Source organism: Pristiophorus japonicus, chromosome 3, assembly GCF_044704955.1.
Source record: "Pristiophorus japonicus isolate sPriJap1 chromosome 3, sPriJap1.hap1, whole genome shotgun sequence".
NCBI classification, from domain to species: Eukaryota; Metazoa; Chordata; class Chondrichthyes; family Pristiophoridae; genus Pristiophorus; species Pristiophorus japonicus.
Genome location: NC_091979.1, coordinates 222,122,943 through 222,138,014, shown reverse-complemented (window position 1 = coordinate 222,138,014; position 15,072 = coordinate 222,122,943). Strand labels below are relative to the sequence as shown.

At 54.9% G+C, this 15,072-nt stretch overlaps 1 protein-coding gene across 1 annotated transcript in view; it reads left to right on the top strand.

Moving 5' to 3' along the window:
* supv3l1 (SUV3-like helicase) overlaps nucleotides 1-15,072 on the top strand; it is a 72,653-nt gene that overhangs the window by 15,190 nt on the left and 42,391 nt on the right. The window contains exons 2-3 of the mRNA XM_070876305.1: nucleotides 7,042-7,119; nucleotides 9,474-9,581. Coding sequence (XP_070732406.1) covers nucleotides 7,042-7,119; nucleotides 9,474-9,581 — 186 coding nt within the window. The remainder of the gene's footprint in view (nucleotides 1-7,041; nucleotides 7,120-9,473; nucleotides 9,582-15,072) is intronic.

The window sequence follows — 15,072 nt, the reverse complement described above, 5'->3', positions numbered from 1 at the left end:
GAGGGGGCAGAGAGCGAGAGTGTGAGAGGGGGGCCAAGAGAGGGGGCAGAGAGAGAGAGAGGGGGCAGAGAGAGTGAGAGAGGGGGCAGAGAGTGAGAGAGGGGGCAGAGAGTGAGAGAGGGGGCAGAGAGTGAGAGAGGGGGCAGAGAGTGAGAGAGGGGGCAGAGAGTGAGAGAGGGGGCAGAGAGGGGGCAGAGAGGAGAGAGGGGGCAGAGAGTGAGAGAGGGGGCAGAGAGTGAGAGAGGGGGCAGAGAGTGAGAGAGGGGGCAGAGAGTGAGAGAGGGGGGCAGAGAGTGAGAGAGGGGGGGGCAGAGAGTGAGAGAGGGGGGGCAGAGAGTGAGAGAGGGGGGGCAGAGAGTGAGAGAGGGGGGGCAGAGAGTGAGAGAGGGGGGGCAGAGTGAGAGAGGAGGGGCAGAGAGTGAGAAAGGGGGGCAGAGAGTGAGAGAGGGGGCAGAGAGTGAGAGAGAGGGGGCAGAGAGTGAGAGAGAGGGGGCAGTGAGAGAGTGTGAGGGGGCAGAGAGAGAGGGAGAGTGAGAGAGTGAGAGGGGCAGAGAGAGAGTGTGAGGGGGCAGAGAGAGAGAGAGAGAGGGGAGGGGGCAGAGGCAGAGATAGAGAGAGGGGGGAGGGGGCAAAGAGAGGGAGGGGGCAGGGGGAGGAGGCAGAGAGAGGGGGAGGGGGCAGGGAGAGAGGGAGGGGGCAGAGAGAGGGGCGGAGAGGCAAGAGAGAGAGAGGGGGGGCGGAGAAAGAGTGAGGGGGCGGAGAAAGAGTGAGGGGGCAGAGAGAGAGTGAGAGAGGGGACAGAGAGAGAGTGAGTGAGAGAGGGGACAGAGAGAGTGTGAGGGGGCAGAGAGCGAGCGAGAGAGGCAGAGTGAGAGTGAGGGGGCAGAGAGAGAGTGAGAGAGTGAGGGGGCAGAGAGAGTGAGTGAGAGAGGGGGCAGAGAGAGAGTGAGTGAGAGAGGGGGCAGAGAGAGAGTGAGTGAGAGAGGGGACAGAGAGAGAGTGAGTGAGAGGGGACACAGAGAGAGTGAGAGAGAGGGGGCAGAGAGAGAGTGAGGGGGCAGAAAGAGAGTGAGTGAGAGAGGGGGCAGAGAGAGAGAGAGAGTGAGGGAGGGGGCAGAGAGAGAGAGAGGGAGGAGGGGGCAGAGGCAGAGATAGAGAGAGGGGAGGGGGCAAAGAGAGGGGCGGAGAGGCAGAGAGAGAGAGAGAGGGGGGGGTGGAGAGTGAGTGAGAGGGGACAGAGAGAGAGTGAGTGAGAGGGGACAGAGTGTGAGTGAGAGAGGGGCAGAGAGTGAGTGAGTGAGGGGGCAGAGAGAGAGAGAGGGGGCAGAGAGAGAGTGAGAGAGAGGGGGCAGAGAGTGAGAGAGAGGAGGGGGAGGGGGCAGAGAGAGAGGGGGAGAGAGGGAGGGGGCAGAGAGAGAGGGAGAGGGCAGAGAGAGGGGGGGAGAGAGAGAGAGGGAGGGGGCAGAGGGCCGAGAGAGAGGGAGGGGCAGAGAGAGAGGGAGGGGCAGAGGGAGGGGGCAGAGAGAGTACAGACAGACAGAGAGAGGATAGACAGAGAGTGGGGGCAGAGAGAGAGAGTGAGTGGGGGCAGAGAGAGTGAGTGAGAGAGGGGCAGAGAGAGAGGGAGGGGGCAGAGGCAGAGAGAGAGAGAGGGGGAGGGGAGGGAGGGGGTGGGGGCAGAGAGATGGGGGGAGAGAGAGAGCGAGGGGGGGAGCAGAGGGAAGGAGGGGGCAGAGAGAGGGAGAGAGAGGGGGAAGGGGGCAGAGAGAGAGGGAGGGGGCGGGGAGAGGGGATGGAAGGGGAGGGAGCGGGAGGGGGAAGAGAGAGAGAGGGAGAGGGAGGGGGCGGAGAGGGAGAGGGCAGAGAGGATAGACAGAAAGAGGGGGGGGGAGAGAGAGAGAGAGTGAGAGGGGGCAGAGAGAGAGAGTGAGAGGGAGCAGAGAGAGAGAGTGAGAGGGGGCAGAGAGAGAGAGAGTGAGAGGGGGCAGAGAGAGAGAGTGAGAGGGGGCAGAGAGAGAGAGTGAGAGGGGGCAGAGAGAGAGAGTGAGAGGGGGCAGAGAGAGAGAGTGAGAGGGGGCAGAGAGAGAGAGTGAGAGGGGGCAGAGAGAGAGAGTGAGAGGGGGCAGAGAGAGAGAGTGAGAGGGGGCAGAGAGAGAGAGTGAGAGGGGGCAGAGAGAGAGAGTGAGAGGGGGCAGAGAGAGAGAGTGAGAGGGGCAGAGAGAGAGAGTGAGAGGGGGCAGAGAGAGAGAGTGAGAGGGGGCAGAGAGAGAGAGTGAGAGGGGGCAGAGAGAGAGAGTGAGAGGGGGCAGAGAGAGAGAGTGAGAGGGGGCAGAGAGAGAGAGTGAGAGGGGGCAGAGAGAGAGAGTGAGAGGGGGCAGAGAGAGAGAGTGAGAGGGGGCAGAGAGAGAGAGTGAGAGGGGGCAGAGAGAGAGAGTGAGAGGGGAGAAGAGAGAGAGTGAGAGGGGGCAGAGAGAGAGAGTGAGAGGGGGCAGAGAGAGAGAGTGAGAGGGGGCAGAGAGAGAGAGTGAGAGGGGGCAGAGAGAGAGAGTGAGAGGGGGCAGAGAGAGAGAGTGAGAGGGGGCAGAGAGAGAGAGTGAGAGGGGGCAGAGAGAGAGAGTGAGAGGGGGCAGAGAGAGAGAGTGAGAGGGGGCAGAGAGAGAGAGTGAGAGGGGGCAGAGAGAGAGAGAGTGAGAGGGGGCAGAGAGAGAGAGTGAGAGGGGGCAGAGAGAGAGAGTGAGAGGGGGCAGAGAGAGAGAGTGAGAGGGGGCAGAGAGAGAGAGTGAGAGGGGGCAGAGAGAGAGAGTGAGAGGGGGCAGAGAGAGAGAGTGAGAGGGGGCAGAGAGAGAGAGTGAGAGGGGGCAGAGAGAGAGAGTGAGAGGGGGCAAGAGAGAGAGAGTGAGAGGGGGCAGAGAGAGAGAGAGAGTGAGAGGGGGCAGAGAGAGAGAGAGAGTGAGAGGGGGCAGAGAGAGAGAGAGAGAGAGTGAGAGGGGGCAGAGAGAGAGAGAGAGAGAGTGAGAGGGGGCAGAGAGAGAGAGAGAGAGAGTGAGAGGGGGCAGAGAGAGAGAGAGAGAGAGTGAGAGGGGGCAGAGAGAGAGAGAAGAGAGAGAGTGAGAGGGGGCAGAGAGAGAGAGAGAGAGAGTGAGAGGGGGCAGAGAGAGAGAGAGAGAGAGTGAGAGGGGGCAGAGAGAGAGAGAGAGAGAGTGAGAGGGGGCAGAGAGAGAGAGAGAGAGAGTGAGAGGGGGCAGAGAGGAGAGAGAGAGAGTGAGAGGGGGCAGAGAGAGAGAGAGAGAGAGTGAGAGGGGGCAGAGAGAGAGAGAGAGAGAGTGAGAGGGGGCAGAGAGAGAGAGAGTGAGAGGGGGCAGAGAGAGAGAGAGAGAGAGTGAGAGGGGGCAGAGAGAGAGAGAGAGAGAGTGAGAGGGGGCAGAGAGAGAGAGTGAGAGGGGGCAGAGAGAGAGAGTGAGAGAGTGAGAGGGGGCAGAGAGAGAGAGAGAGAGAGTGAGAGGGGGCAGAGAGAGAGAGAGAGAGTGAGAGGGGGCAGAGAGAGAGAGAGAGAGAGTGAGAGGGGGCAGAGAGAGAGAGAGAGAGAGAGGAGAGAGAGAGTGAGAGGGGGCAGAGAGAGAGAGTGAGAGGGGGCAGAGAGAGAGAGTGAGAGGGGGCAGAGAGAGAGAGTGAGAGGGGGCAGAGAGAGAGAGTGAGAGGGGGCAGAGAGAGAGAGTGAGAGGGGGCAGAGAGAAAGAGTGAGAGGGGGCAGAGAGAAAGAGTGAGAGGGGGCAGAGAGAGAGAGTGAGAGGGGGCAGAGAGAGAGAGTGAGAGAGAGTGAGAGGGGGCAGAGAGTGAGAGGGGGCAGAGAGAGAGAGAGAGTGAGAGGGGGCAGAGAGAGAGAGAGAGAGAGTGAGAGGGGGCAGAGAGAGAGAGAGAGAGAGAGAGAGAGAGAGTGAGAGGGGGCAGAGAGAGAGAGTGAGAGAGGGTAGAGAGAGAGTGAGTGAGAGGGGGCAGAGAGAGAGAGTGAGAGGGGGAAGAGAGAGAGAGTGAGAGGGGGCAGAGAGAGAGAGTGAGTGAGAGGGGGCAGAGAGAGAGTGAGAGAGGGGGCAGAGAGAGAGAGAGAGGAAGGGCAGAGAGAGAGAGAGAGAGAGTGCGAGGGGGCAGAGAGTGAGAGGGGGCAGAGAGAGAGCGAGTGAGAGGGGGCAGAGAGAGAGCGAGTGAGAGGGGCAGAGAGAGAGCAAGTGAGAGGGGGCAGAGAGAGAGAGTGAGACGGGGGAGAGAGAGAGTGAGACGGGGGAGAGAGAGAGTGAGAGGGGGCAGAGAGCGAGAGAGTGAGAGGGGGCAGAGAGCGAGAGAGTGAGAGGGGGCAGAGAGCGAGAGAGTGAGAGGGGGCAGAGAGCGAGAGAGTGAGAGGGGGCAGAGAGCGAGAGAGTGAGAGGGGGCAGAGAGCGAGAGAGTGAGAGGGGGCAGAGAGCGAGAGAGTGAGAGGGGCAGAGAGCGAGAGAGTGAGAGGGGGCAGAGAGCGAGAGAGTGAGAGGGGGCAGAGAGCGAGAGAGTGAGAGGGGGCAGAGAGCGAGAGAGTGAGAGGGGGCAGAGAGCGAGAGAGTGAGAGGGGGCAGAGAGCGAGAGAGTGAGAGGGGCAGAGAGCGAGAGAGTGAGAGGGGGCAGAGAGCGAGAGAGTGAGAGGGGGCAGAGAGCGAGAGAGTGAGAGGGGGCAGAGAGCGAGAGAGTGAGAGGGGGCAGAGAGCGAGAGAGTGAGAGGGGGCAGAGAGCGAGAGAGTGAGAGGGGGCAGAGAGCGAGAGAGTGAGAGGGGGCAGAGAGCGAGAGAGTGAGAGGGGGCAGAGAGCGAGAGAGTGAGAGGGGGCAGAGAGCGAGAGAGTGAGAGGGGGCAGAGAGCGAGAGAGCGAGAGAGAGCGAGAGGGGGCAGAGAGCGAGAGGGAGTGAGAGGGGGCAGAGAGCGAGAGTGTGAGAGGGGGCCAAGAGAGGGGGCAGAGAGAGAGTGTGAGGGGGGCAGAGAGAGAGAGAGTGAGAGGGGGCAGAGAGAGAGAGAGAGAGAGTGAGAGAGGGGGCAGAGAGTGAGAGAGGGGGCAGAGAGTGAGAGAGGGGGCAGAGAGCGAGAGTGAGAGAGGGGGCAGAGAGCGAGAGTGAGAGGGGGCAGAGAGCGAGAGAGTGAGAGGGGGCAGAGAGCGAGAGAGCGAGAGGGGGCAGAGAGCGAGAGAGCGAGAGAGAACGAGAGGGGGCAGAGAGCGTGAGGGGGCAGAGAGCGAGAGAGTGAGAGGGGGCAGAGAGTGAGAGGGGGCAGAGAGCGAGAGAGTGAGAGGGGGCAGAGAGCGAGAGAGCGAGAGGGGGCAGAGAGCGAGAGAGCGAGAGGGGGCAGAGAGCGAGAGAGCGAGAGAGCGAGAGAGAGCGAGAGAGAGCGAGAGAGAGCGAGAGAGAGCGAGAGGGGGCAGAGAGCGAGAGTGTGAGAGGGGGCCAAGAGAGGGGGCAGAGAGAGAGTGTGAGGGGGGCAGAGAGAGAGAGAGAGAGAGAGTGAGAGGGGGCAGAGAGAGAGAGAGAGAGAGAGTGAGAGGGGGCAGAGAGTGAGAGAGGGGGCAGAGAGTGAGAGAGGGGGCAGAGAGAGAGAGAGAGAGTGAGAGGGGGCAGAGAGAGAGAGTGTGAGAGGGGGTGAGAGGGGGCAGAGAGAGAGTGAGGGGGCAGAGAGAGAGGGGCAGTGAGTGTGTGAGAGGGGCAGTGAGAGTGAGAGGGGGCAGAGAGAGTGAGGGGTGGGGGGGGGCAGACAGAGTGAGGGGTGGGGGGGCAGAGAGTGAGGGGTGGGGGGGGCAGACAGTGAGGGGTGGGGGGGGCAGAGGCGGGCGGAGTGGGGGAGGGAGAGGTGGGCGGAGAGGGGGAGGGAGAGGCGGGTGGAGATGGGGAAGGGGAGAGGTAGAGGGAGGGGGAGAGGCGGACGGAGAGGGAGGGGGAGAGGTGGGCGGAGAGAGGGGGGAAGAGGTGGGCGGAGAGAGAGAGAAGGGAGAGGGTGGAGAGAGAGAGAGAGGAGTGGGGGGTGCGGAGGGAGAGGGCAGAGAGAGAGAGAGAGAGAGAGAGAGGGGGCAGAGAGAGAGAGAGAGAGTGAGGGAGTGCGGAGAGAGAGAGGGGGGGGGACGGAGAGAGAGGGGGCGCGGACACAGAGACAGACAGAGAGAGAGAGAGGGCAGGGGGACAGAGGGGGGAGAGGGAGAGGGGGCAGAGGGAGAATGCGAGGTGGGGGAGAGGGGGGAGAGGGGGTGACAGAGAGAGAGAGAGGGGGACAGACAGACAGAGAGAGAGGAGCGGGGGGGGACAGGGACAGAAAGAAATAGAGAGCGAGGGGGACAGGCAGAAGAGCGTGGGACAGAGAGAGAAATGCGCGCGCACACGTCAAGACACATGTTGGTCCCGGGCTCCCCTCCCCGCCAGTCCCGAGCTCATGCGCAGGCATCTTCCACCATTTAAAATGAGTTCATCAGTTACCTGAATACTTATTTTTAGTGTGGAAGCAAGTCATCCTTAATCCCAAGGGACTGCCTCTGAAGATAGAGATCCAGATGAGGGACGTTATGCTGTAGATCCAGATGTGGGGTGTTATGCTGTAGGTCGAGATGAGGGATGTTACAATTTTGTGCGACTTTGTATTGTAGGCCCAGAAGTGGGGCTATGGAATGATATTATGATTATTCCACTGACTGTCACTATATATACACACCCTGAACTACAGTGCTATTTAGTTTCTGGTACAGATGCCTAGATTGCTATGGACACAAACATAGGGCACATTGTCTGAAGTGTTGTATGTGAGTTGTTTGATAGTTGGAAGGAGTACGAGCTCTCTATATATTTTTGACCTGCCCAGTTTTTGGACGTTGAGGTTTATTCCAGTGCGCTAGCTGTTGCTCTAATATCAACAATTGAACCTGGGGCCTTTGGGTGCATTTGTTTCAGTTGTCGGCTGTTGGCAGAGCTGTGGCCACACTCTGGCTTCTTCCTCCCTGACACCCATGTACATAATTTGACAGTTTCTGACATTTTCACTCTTGTTGCAGCTGAGGCTCTCAAGGTCTTGAATAAATTCTACAAACGGAAAGAGATGCAAAGACTGGGTAGTGAGAATGGCCTAGATGGTAAGTGACATGACCTGACTGTACACTTTCTACCGGTGCATTCCTCCGTCTAACCCTTCCTATATTTGACTCAAGATATTTAGGCCGCAGATACACAAAGTCGGCCAATATTTTATTCAGCAAGTGCTGTGGGCCTATACTGTTCGGTGCAGCTGTATCCTTCAGCGTAGTTTACGGTTAAACATTCATAATTTTTAGACAGACTCTGATTTCATTTAGAAATGATAGAAAGCTATGTGTTTACAATTGTAGCAAGACTTCCTTACTCTTGTAATCCAACATGCCATTTGCCTTCCTAATTGCTTGTCATTCCTGCATGCTAACTTTGTGTTTCCTGTACAAGGGCACCTAAATCTCTCCACCAATATTTAATATTTTCTCAGCATTTAGAAAATATTCTATTTTTCTTTTCTTCCTACCAAAGTAAAAACCTCATATTTCCCCATATTATACCCCCATCTGCCACCCTATTGTCCACTCACTTAATCTGTCTATATCCCTTTGCAGGTTCTTTGTGCATTCCTCACAGTTTCCTTTGCCACCTAGCTTTGTTTTGTCAGAAAACTTGGATACATTGCTCTCGGCCCCTTCATCTAAGACATTAATGTAGATTGTAAATAGCTGAGGACAAGCACTGATCCTTGCGGCACCCCACTAGTTACAGTGTGGAGGTCAGTTCTCTCTGTGTTTGCTCACAGTGCGGAGGTCAGTTCTCTCTCTGCTCACAGTGCGGAGGTCAGTTCTCTCTGTGTCTGCTCACAGTGCGGAGGTCAGTTCTCTCTCTGTGTCTGCTCACAGTGCGGAGGTCAGTTCTCTCTCTGTGTCTGCTCACAGTGCGGAGGTCAGTTCTCTCTCTGCTCACAGTGCGGAGGTCAGTTCTCTCTGTGTCCACTCACAGTGCGGAGGTCAGTTCTCTCTGTGTCCGCTCACAGTGCAGAGGTCAGTTCTCTCTCTGCTCACAGTGCGGAGGTCAGTTCTCGCTCTGTGTCTGCTCACAGCGCGGAGGTCAGTTCTCTCTGTGTCTGCTCACAGTGCGGAGGTCAGTTCTCTCTCTCTCTGCTCACAGTGCGGAGGTCAGTTCTCTCTGTGTCTGCTCACAGTGCGGAGGTCAGTTCTCTCTCTCTCTGCTCACAGTGCGGAGGTCAGTTCTCTCTGTGTCTGCTCACAGTGCGGAGGTCAGTTCTCACTGTGTCCGCTCACAGTGCGGAGGTCAGTTCTCTCTGTGTCTGCTCACAGTGCGAAGGTCAGTTCTCTCTGTGTCCGCTCACAGTGCGAAGGTCAGTTCTCTCTCTGCCTGCTCTTAGTGCAGAGGTCAGTTGTCTCTCTCTGTGCCTGCTCACAGTGCGGAGGTCAGTTCTCTCTGTCTGCTCACAGTGCGGAGGTCAGTTCTCTCTGTCTGCTCACAGTGCGGAGGTCAGTTCTCTCTCTGCTCACAGTGCGGAGGTCAGTTCTCTCTCTGCTCACAGTGCGGAGGTCAGCTCTCTCTCTGTCCGCTCACAGTGTGGAGGTCAGTTCTCTCTGTGTCCGCTCACAGTGCGGAGATCAGTTCTCTCTGTGTCCGCTCACAGTGCGGAGATCAGTTCTCTCTGTATCTGCTCACAGTGCGGAGGTCAGTTCTGTCTGACAGCCTTTTTTCTGAATGGCTTCTGGCACCTGTGTTGATTATTAAAAAGCCCCTCTGTCCTGACTCGCAGTGATGCACAGCAAGGTCAGACATGCTGGCCAATGGGCCATTGTTTGGGATTTCTGTAAAACACACTTGCTCAGCTATCGACCAACTGTGGATGCTGAACTCAGCAGTGCTGTTGGAGCACAACAATGTCTTGCTCAAAACCCATCCTTTTGTGGAATAGGTGTGCACATAATTCCAATCTGTGGCAGGGGACTGTGCTTTCCATTCAGCTGGATGAGAGAATGGAGGCTGCAAGTGTCAGGTGAACCATCGATCCATGTCTGCCTTTCCCTTATGCCCTGTCCATGAAATTGGGAGCGGTGTTAGAAGGAATGTGATATATAGTCTGCTGCTCTGATTTGGGAGAAGGGGAGGGAGAGAATTGGAGAGGGGAAATAAAGCCTTTAGTCTTTGTCAAATAAATTTTCCCAGTCCCTTTAATACTACAATAACTTTTAATCATACTTGTGAGTAGCTATCCACTACCTTTAACAAAAATACGTACCAAAATGCTTACCAACCCAAATAGTGAAAACTGATCACAAATGCTGCAAAATCTGTATGAACATATGTACAATTTGTTATATGTATAACAGTACATGAACATTCATTTGGGTGCCTGTAAAATGAAGACGTGTGCATCAAACAATGATCCTATGTAATCCCTCTGTGTTCTTCGCAGCTCGCCTTTTCCATCAGGCCTTCATTAGTTTTCGGAAGTATGTGATGGAAACTGAATCGCTTAGTGTGGATTTACACATCATCCTCAACGATATCTGCTGTGGTGCAGGTAAGAAATGCAGTGAACATAAGAAATAGGAGCTAGCGTAGGTAATTTGGCCCCTCGAGCCTGCTCCGTCATACATGGCTGATCTGATCGTGGACTCAGCTCCACTTCCCTGCCCGATCCCCATAACCCTTTATTCCCTTATTGCTCAAAAATCTGTCCCCCTCTGCCTTAAATATATTCAATGACCCAGCCTCCACAGCTCTCTGGGGTAGAGAATTCCACAGATTTACAACCCACTGAGAGAAGAAATTCCTCCTCATATCAGTTTTAAATGGGCGGCCACTTATTCTGAGACTATGCCCCCCCCCCCCCTCCCACCTAGTTTTAGTTTCCCCTATGAGTGGAAACATCCTCTCTGTATTCACCTTGTCGAGCCCCCTCATTATCTTAAGTCTCGATAAGATCGAGTGGCTTGCCGATCCGCTCCCCCCTGGCCTTCCTGTCTGCTTCCCCCGCCTGCCCCTAGCCCCGAGTGGCTTGCCAGTCCGCTCCCCCGCCCCTGGCCCTGGACGAGTAGCCTCCCAGTCTGCTTCCGCCCCTCTAGCCCTGGCCGAAGAGCCTCCCGGTCCATTTCCCCACTCGCCCCTAGCCCCGAGTGCCTTGCCGGTCCCGCTTCCCCGCCCCTAGCCCTGGCCGAATGGCCTCATGATCCGCTTCCCCGCCCCTTAGCCCTGGCCAAATGGCCTCACGATCCGCTTCCCCGCCCCTAACACTGGCCGAATGGACTCCCGGTCCGCTTCCCCGCCCCGAGTCCTGACCAAGTGGCTTCCGGTCTGCTCCCCCACTCCTATCCCAGGCCGAGTGGCCTCCTCCCACATCTACCTATATCCGAAAGGCTTCCACCCCCTCGCTCTTAGCTCTCCTGCTGCTGTCCGAACATTTGCTGCGCTTACCTGTGCCAATTTCCTTATTTGCACCGATTTCATTAACTCTCCAGGACATTTTTCTGCAGAGGAAGGCCACATACGCTGGCCTAAAAAACTAGAGTAACTTTCAGCTGGCCAAACTTCGCTAAATGGCCAGAATTGGTGTGAGTGGCAGCTTACGCGCCCTTTGGTTGGAAAAAAAAACTTACCAAAACAAATAGTACCTAACTGAGTTACGGGAGCGCAAATTGATCGGGGAAACTGATTTTTTTAACTTAGGCCAAGAAAAGCAGCCTGCTCAAAAAAAATGGTGCAAATCACTGGGGAAAATTGAGCCCATAACTCCCATCTGCCAAATTTGTGCCCACTCACTTAGCCTGTCGACATTACTTTGCAGATGTTGTGTGTCCTCCTCACAATTTGCGTTCCCACCCATCTTTCTATCATCAGCAAACTTGGCTACATTACACTCAGGCCCTTCAACCAAGTCATTAATATAGATTGTTAATAGTTGAGGGCCCAATACCGATCCCGTGGCACCCCAGTAGTTACAGTTTTCCAATCGGAAAATGACCCATTTATCCCGACTCTGTTTTCTGTTAGTTAGCCAATCCTCTATCCATGCTAATATATTACCCCTACCTTGTGAGCTTTTATCTTGTGCAATAACCGCTTATGTGGCACCTTATCGAAGGCCTTCTGGAAATCCAAATACATCACGTCCACTGGTTCCCCCTTATCCACCCTGTTCGTTACATCCTCAAGAACTTCAGAAAGTTTGTCAAAAATGACTTCCCTTTCATAAAACCATGCTGACTCTGGTTGATTGAATTATGCTTTCCCAAATGTCCTGTTACTGCTTCCTTAATAATGGACTCCAGCATTTTCCCAATGACAGTGCTTTCAATACACAACGTATATGGGATTCCTTCGTGCAGCATCGACTTCTGTCGCCCCGACTCCAGCCCCCCCGGCCCCGACTCCCCCTCCCCCCCCCCCCCCCCCCAGCCCCGACTCCCGCCGCTGCCCCCCGGCCCCGACTCCCGCCGCTCCGCCCCGACTCCCGCCGCTGCCCCGCCCCCCCCGGCCCCGACTCCCGCCGCTGCCCAACTCCCGCCGCCCCCCCCCCGGTCCCAACTCCCCCTCTGCCCGGCTCTTCTCTGCCCCCCACTCGCCACCTCCTAATTTGAATACCTACCCACCCTACCCATTATCCTTGCTGCCAGTCTTGTGCCTCTGAGCCAATTTCTTAACCAGGTCAATAATTTGCCCTAATTTCCGTAGACTTCTACCTTAGTTAATAATCTCCTATGTGGGACTTTATCAAATGCCTTCCGGAAGTCCACATAAATAACATTCATAGACATTCCCCTGTCCAATACTTTGTCGCATCCTCAACAAATTCAATCAGGTTTGTCAGGCATGACCTACCTAAGGAAACGGTAGCATAGTGGTAATGTTATTGGACTAGTAATCTAGAGGGCTGGACTAATAATCCGGAGACCGAGTTCAGATCCTACCATGGTGGCTGGGAATTTAAATTCAGTTAAATAAATCTGGAATTTAAAAAAAAGCTAGTGTCAGTAATGGTAACCATGAAACTATCAGATTGTCGTAAAGAACCTACTGGTTCACTAATGTCCTTTAGGGAAGGAAATCTGCTGTCCTAACTTGGTCTGGCCTATATGTGACTCCAGACCAACAGCGATGTGGTTGACTCTTAACTGCCTCCTGAAATGGTGGCTCACCACCACCTTTTTGAGGATAATTAGGAATGGGAAATAAATGCTGGCCATGTGGGTGACGATCACATTCCAGGAACAAATACAATTAAAAATAAACCTTTCACAAATTCATGCTGGCTCTCTGATCAACTGAAAACTTTCGAGGTGTTCATAATTATAGCATCTAACAATTTCCCAACAACAGATGTTGTCTGGTCTATAATCCCCTGGTTTTCCCCTCTCATTAGTTTTAAATATCAGAGTTACATGCGCAATTTTCCAATCTAAAGAAACAATTCCTGAATCAAGAGAATTTTGGAGATTAGAGTTAGGGAACCTGTAATGTGCTCACCTACTTCCTTTAAATCTCTGGGATGGAAACTATTGTGTTCCTAACACAGATGAGACTGCACACAGGGAGGTTAAAGTAACAGTGACCTCAGTCTTTATTAAGGCACTCCAGAGTGAGGAACAGGCCTTGGGGGCCGGCTTATACACAGTGCTCTCAAGGGATGCTGAGATCCCATGGGACTTCAGGGGATGCGCTCCCTGATGGCGGAACATGGGAGTGCATGCTTTACAGATACATAACATCACTCCCCCCGCCACCCCCCCCCCCAAAGTCAATGTGAAAACTATTTACAAGGTGAGGCGGTCGGGAGCTGCTGGGTGAGCCTGGCCTTGCTGGGTGTGATGGGTTCAATTTCCTGGTCCGGGGTGGTGTCGTTGATCCTTTGGGTGTGTGTTGTGGGCTCGAAAAAGGTGGTGTCTGCTGTGGGTTGTTCAGGGCAGTCTGTGAACCGTAGCCCTGTTTGGTCCAGGTGCAAATTTGTCCATTGTCTAGTTTGACTACAAACACCCGACTCCCTTCTTCAGCTATCACCATGCCCGCGATCCACTTGGGACCATGTCCATAGTTTAGCACATACACAGGGTCATTCAGATCAATTTCCCGTGACACAGTGGCGCGACCATCTTTTACATTTTGTTGCTGCCGCCTGCTCTCTACCTGATCATGCAGGTTGGGGTGAACCAGCGAGAGTCTAGTTTTAAGTATCCTTTTCATGAGTAGCTCAGCTGGGGGCACCCCTGTGAGGGAGTGGGGTCTTGTGCGGTAGCTGAGCAGTACTCGGGACAGGCGGGTTTGGAGTGAGCCTTCTGTGACTTGTTTAAGACTGATTGTTTGTACTGCCCGTTCTGCCTGCCCATTGGAGGCTGGTTTAAACGGGGCCGAGGTGACATGTTTGATCCCATTGCGGGTCATGAATTCTTTAAATTCGGCACTGGTGAAACATGGCCTGTTGTTACTGACCAGTATGTCAGGCAGGCTATGGGTGGCAAACATGGCCCTCAGGCTTTCAATGGTGGTGGTGGCGGTGCTTCCCGACATTATTTCACATTCAATCCATTTTGAAAAAGCATCCACCACCACCAGGAACATTTTACCGAGAAACGGGCCCGCATAGTCGACATGGATCCTCGACCATGGTCTGGAGGGCCAGGACCACAAACTTAGTGGTGCCTCTTTGGGCACGTTGCTCAACTGAGCACACACGCTGCATTGCCGTACACAGGACTCTTAAGTCAGAGTCGATACCGGGCCACCACACATGGGATCTGGCTATCGCTTTCACCATTACTATACCCGGGTGTGTGCTGTGGAGAACAGAGATGAACGTCTCCCTCCCCTTTTTTGGTAGCACTACGCGGTTACCCCACAACAGGCAGTCTGCCTGAATGGACAGCTTGTCCTTTCGCCGCTGGAATGGCTTGATTAGCTCTTGCATTTCAGCGGGGATGCTGACCCAGCTCCCATGCAGTACACAGTTTTTTACTAGGGACAGCAGAGGATCTTGGCTGGTCCAAGTCCTAATCTGGCGGGCCTTGACAGGTGATTTATCATTTTCAAACGCTTCCATGACCATCAACACATCAGCGGGATGCGCCACCATCAACAAGTTTGCAGGCTGCACCATTTCCACCTCCGTGGTGGGCAATGGTAGCCACTGAGAGCATCCGTGCAGTTCTCGGTGCCTGGCCTGTGGAGGCTGATAGCATGAGCGCCCACCTTTGTATGCAGGCTGAGGCATTAGTATTTATCCCCTTGTTTTCAGCGAACAGGGATGTGAGGGGCTTGTGATCTATTTCCAGCTCAAATTTGAGGCCGAACAGGTACTAAATGCATTTTCTTTACCCCGAATGCCTCTTTCTCAATCATGCTGTAGGCCCTCTCGGCCTTAGACAAGCTCCTAGAGGCATAGGCGATAGGTTGCAACTTCCCCGCAACGTTAGCTTGTTGTAATATACACCCGACTCTGTACGACGACGCATCACATGCTAGCACAAGTCTTTTACACGGGTTAAACAATACAAGCAGCTTGTTGGAGCATAAAATGTTTCTGGCTTTCTCAAAAGGAATGACTTGGTTTTTTCCCCATACCCAGTTCTCACCTTTACGCAATAACACATGTAGGGGCTCTAAGAGGGTGCTTAAGCCCGGTAGGAAGTTACCAAAATGGTTGAGTCCCAGGAACGACCGCAGCTCCGTGACGTGTGGCCTGGGCGCGTTCCTGATAGCCTCTGTCTTGGCGTCTGTGGGCCAAATGCCGTCCGCCGCGATCTTTCTCCCCAAAAACTCCATGAAGACGCATTTCGACCTCTTCAGCCGCAGCCCTATGCGATCCAGTTGCTGGGGGACCTCCTCCAGGCTTTATAGGTGCTCGACGGTGTCTCGACCCGTGACTAATATGTCGTCCTGAAAAACCACCGTGCGTGGTACCGACTTGAGTAGGCTCTCCATGTTTCTCTGGAAGATCGCTGCAGCCGACCGAATTCCAAACGGGCATCTGTTGTAGATGAACAGTCCCTTGTGTGTGTTGATGCAAGTGAGGCCCTTTGAAG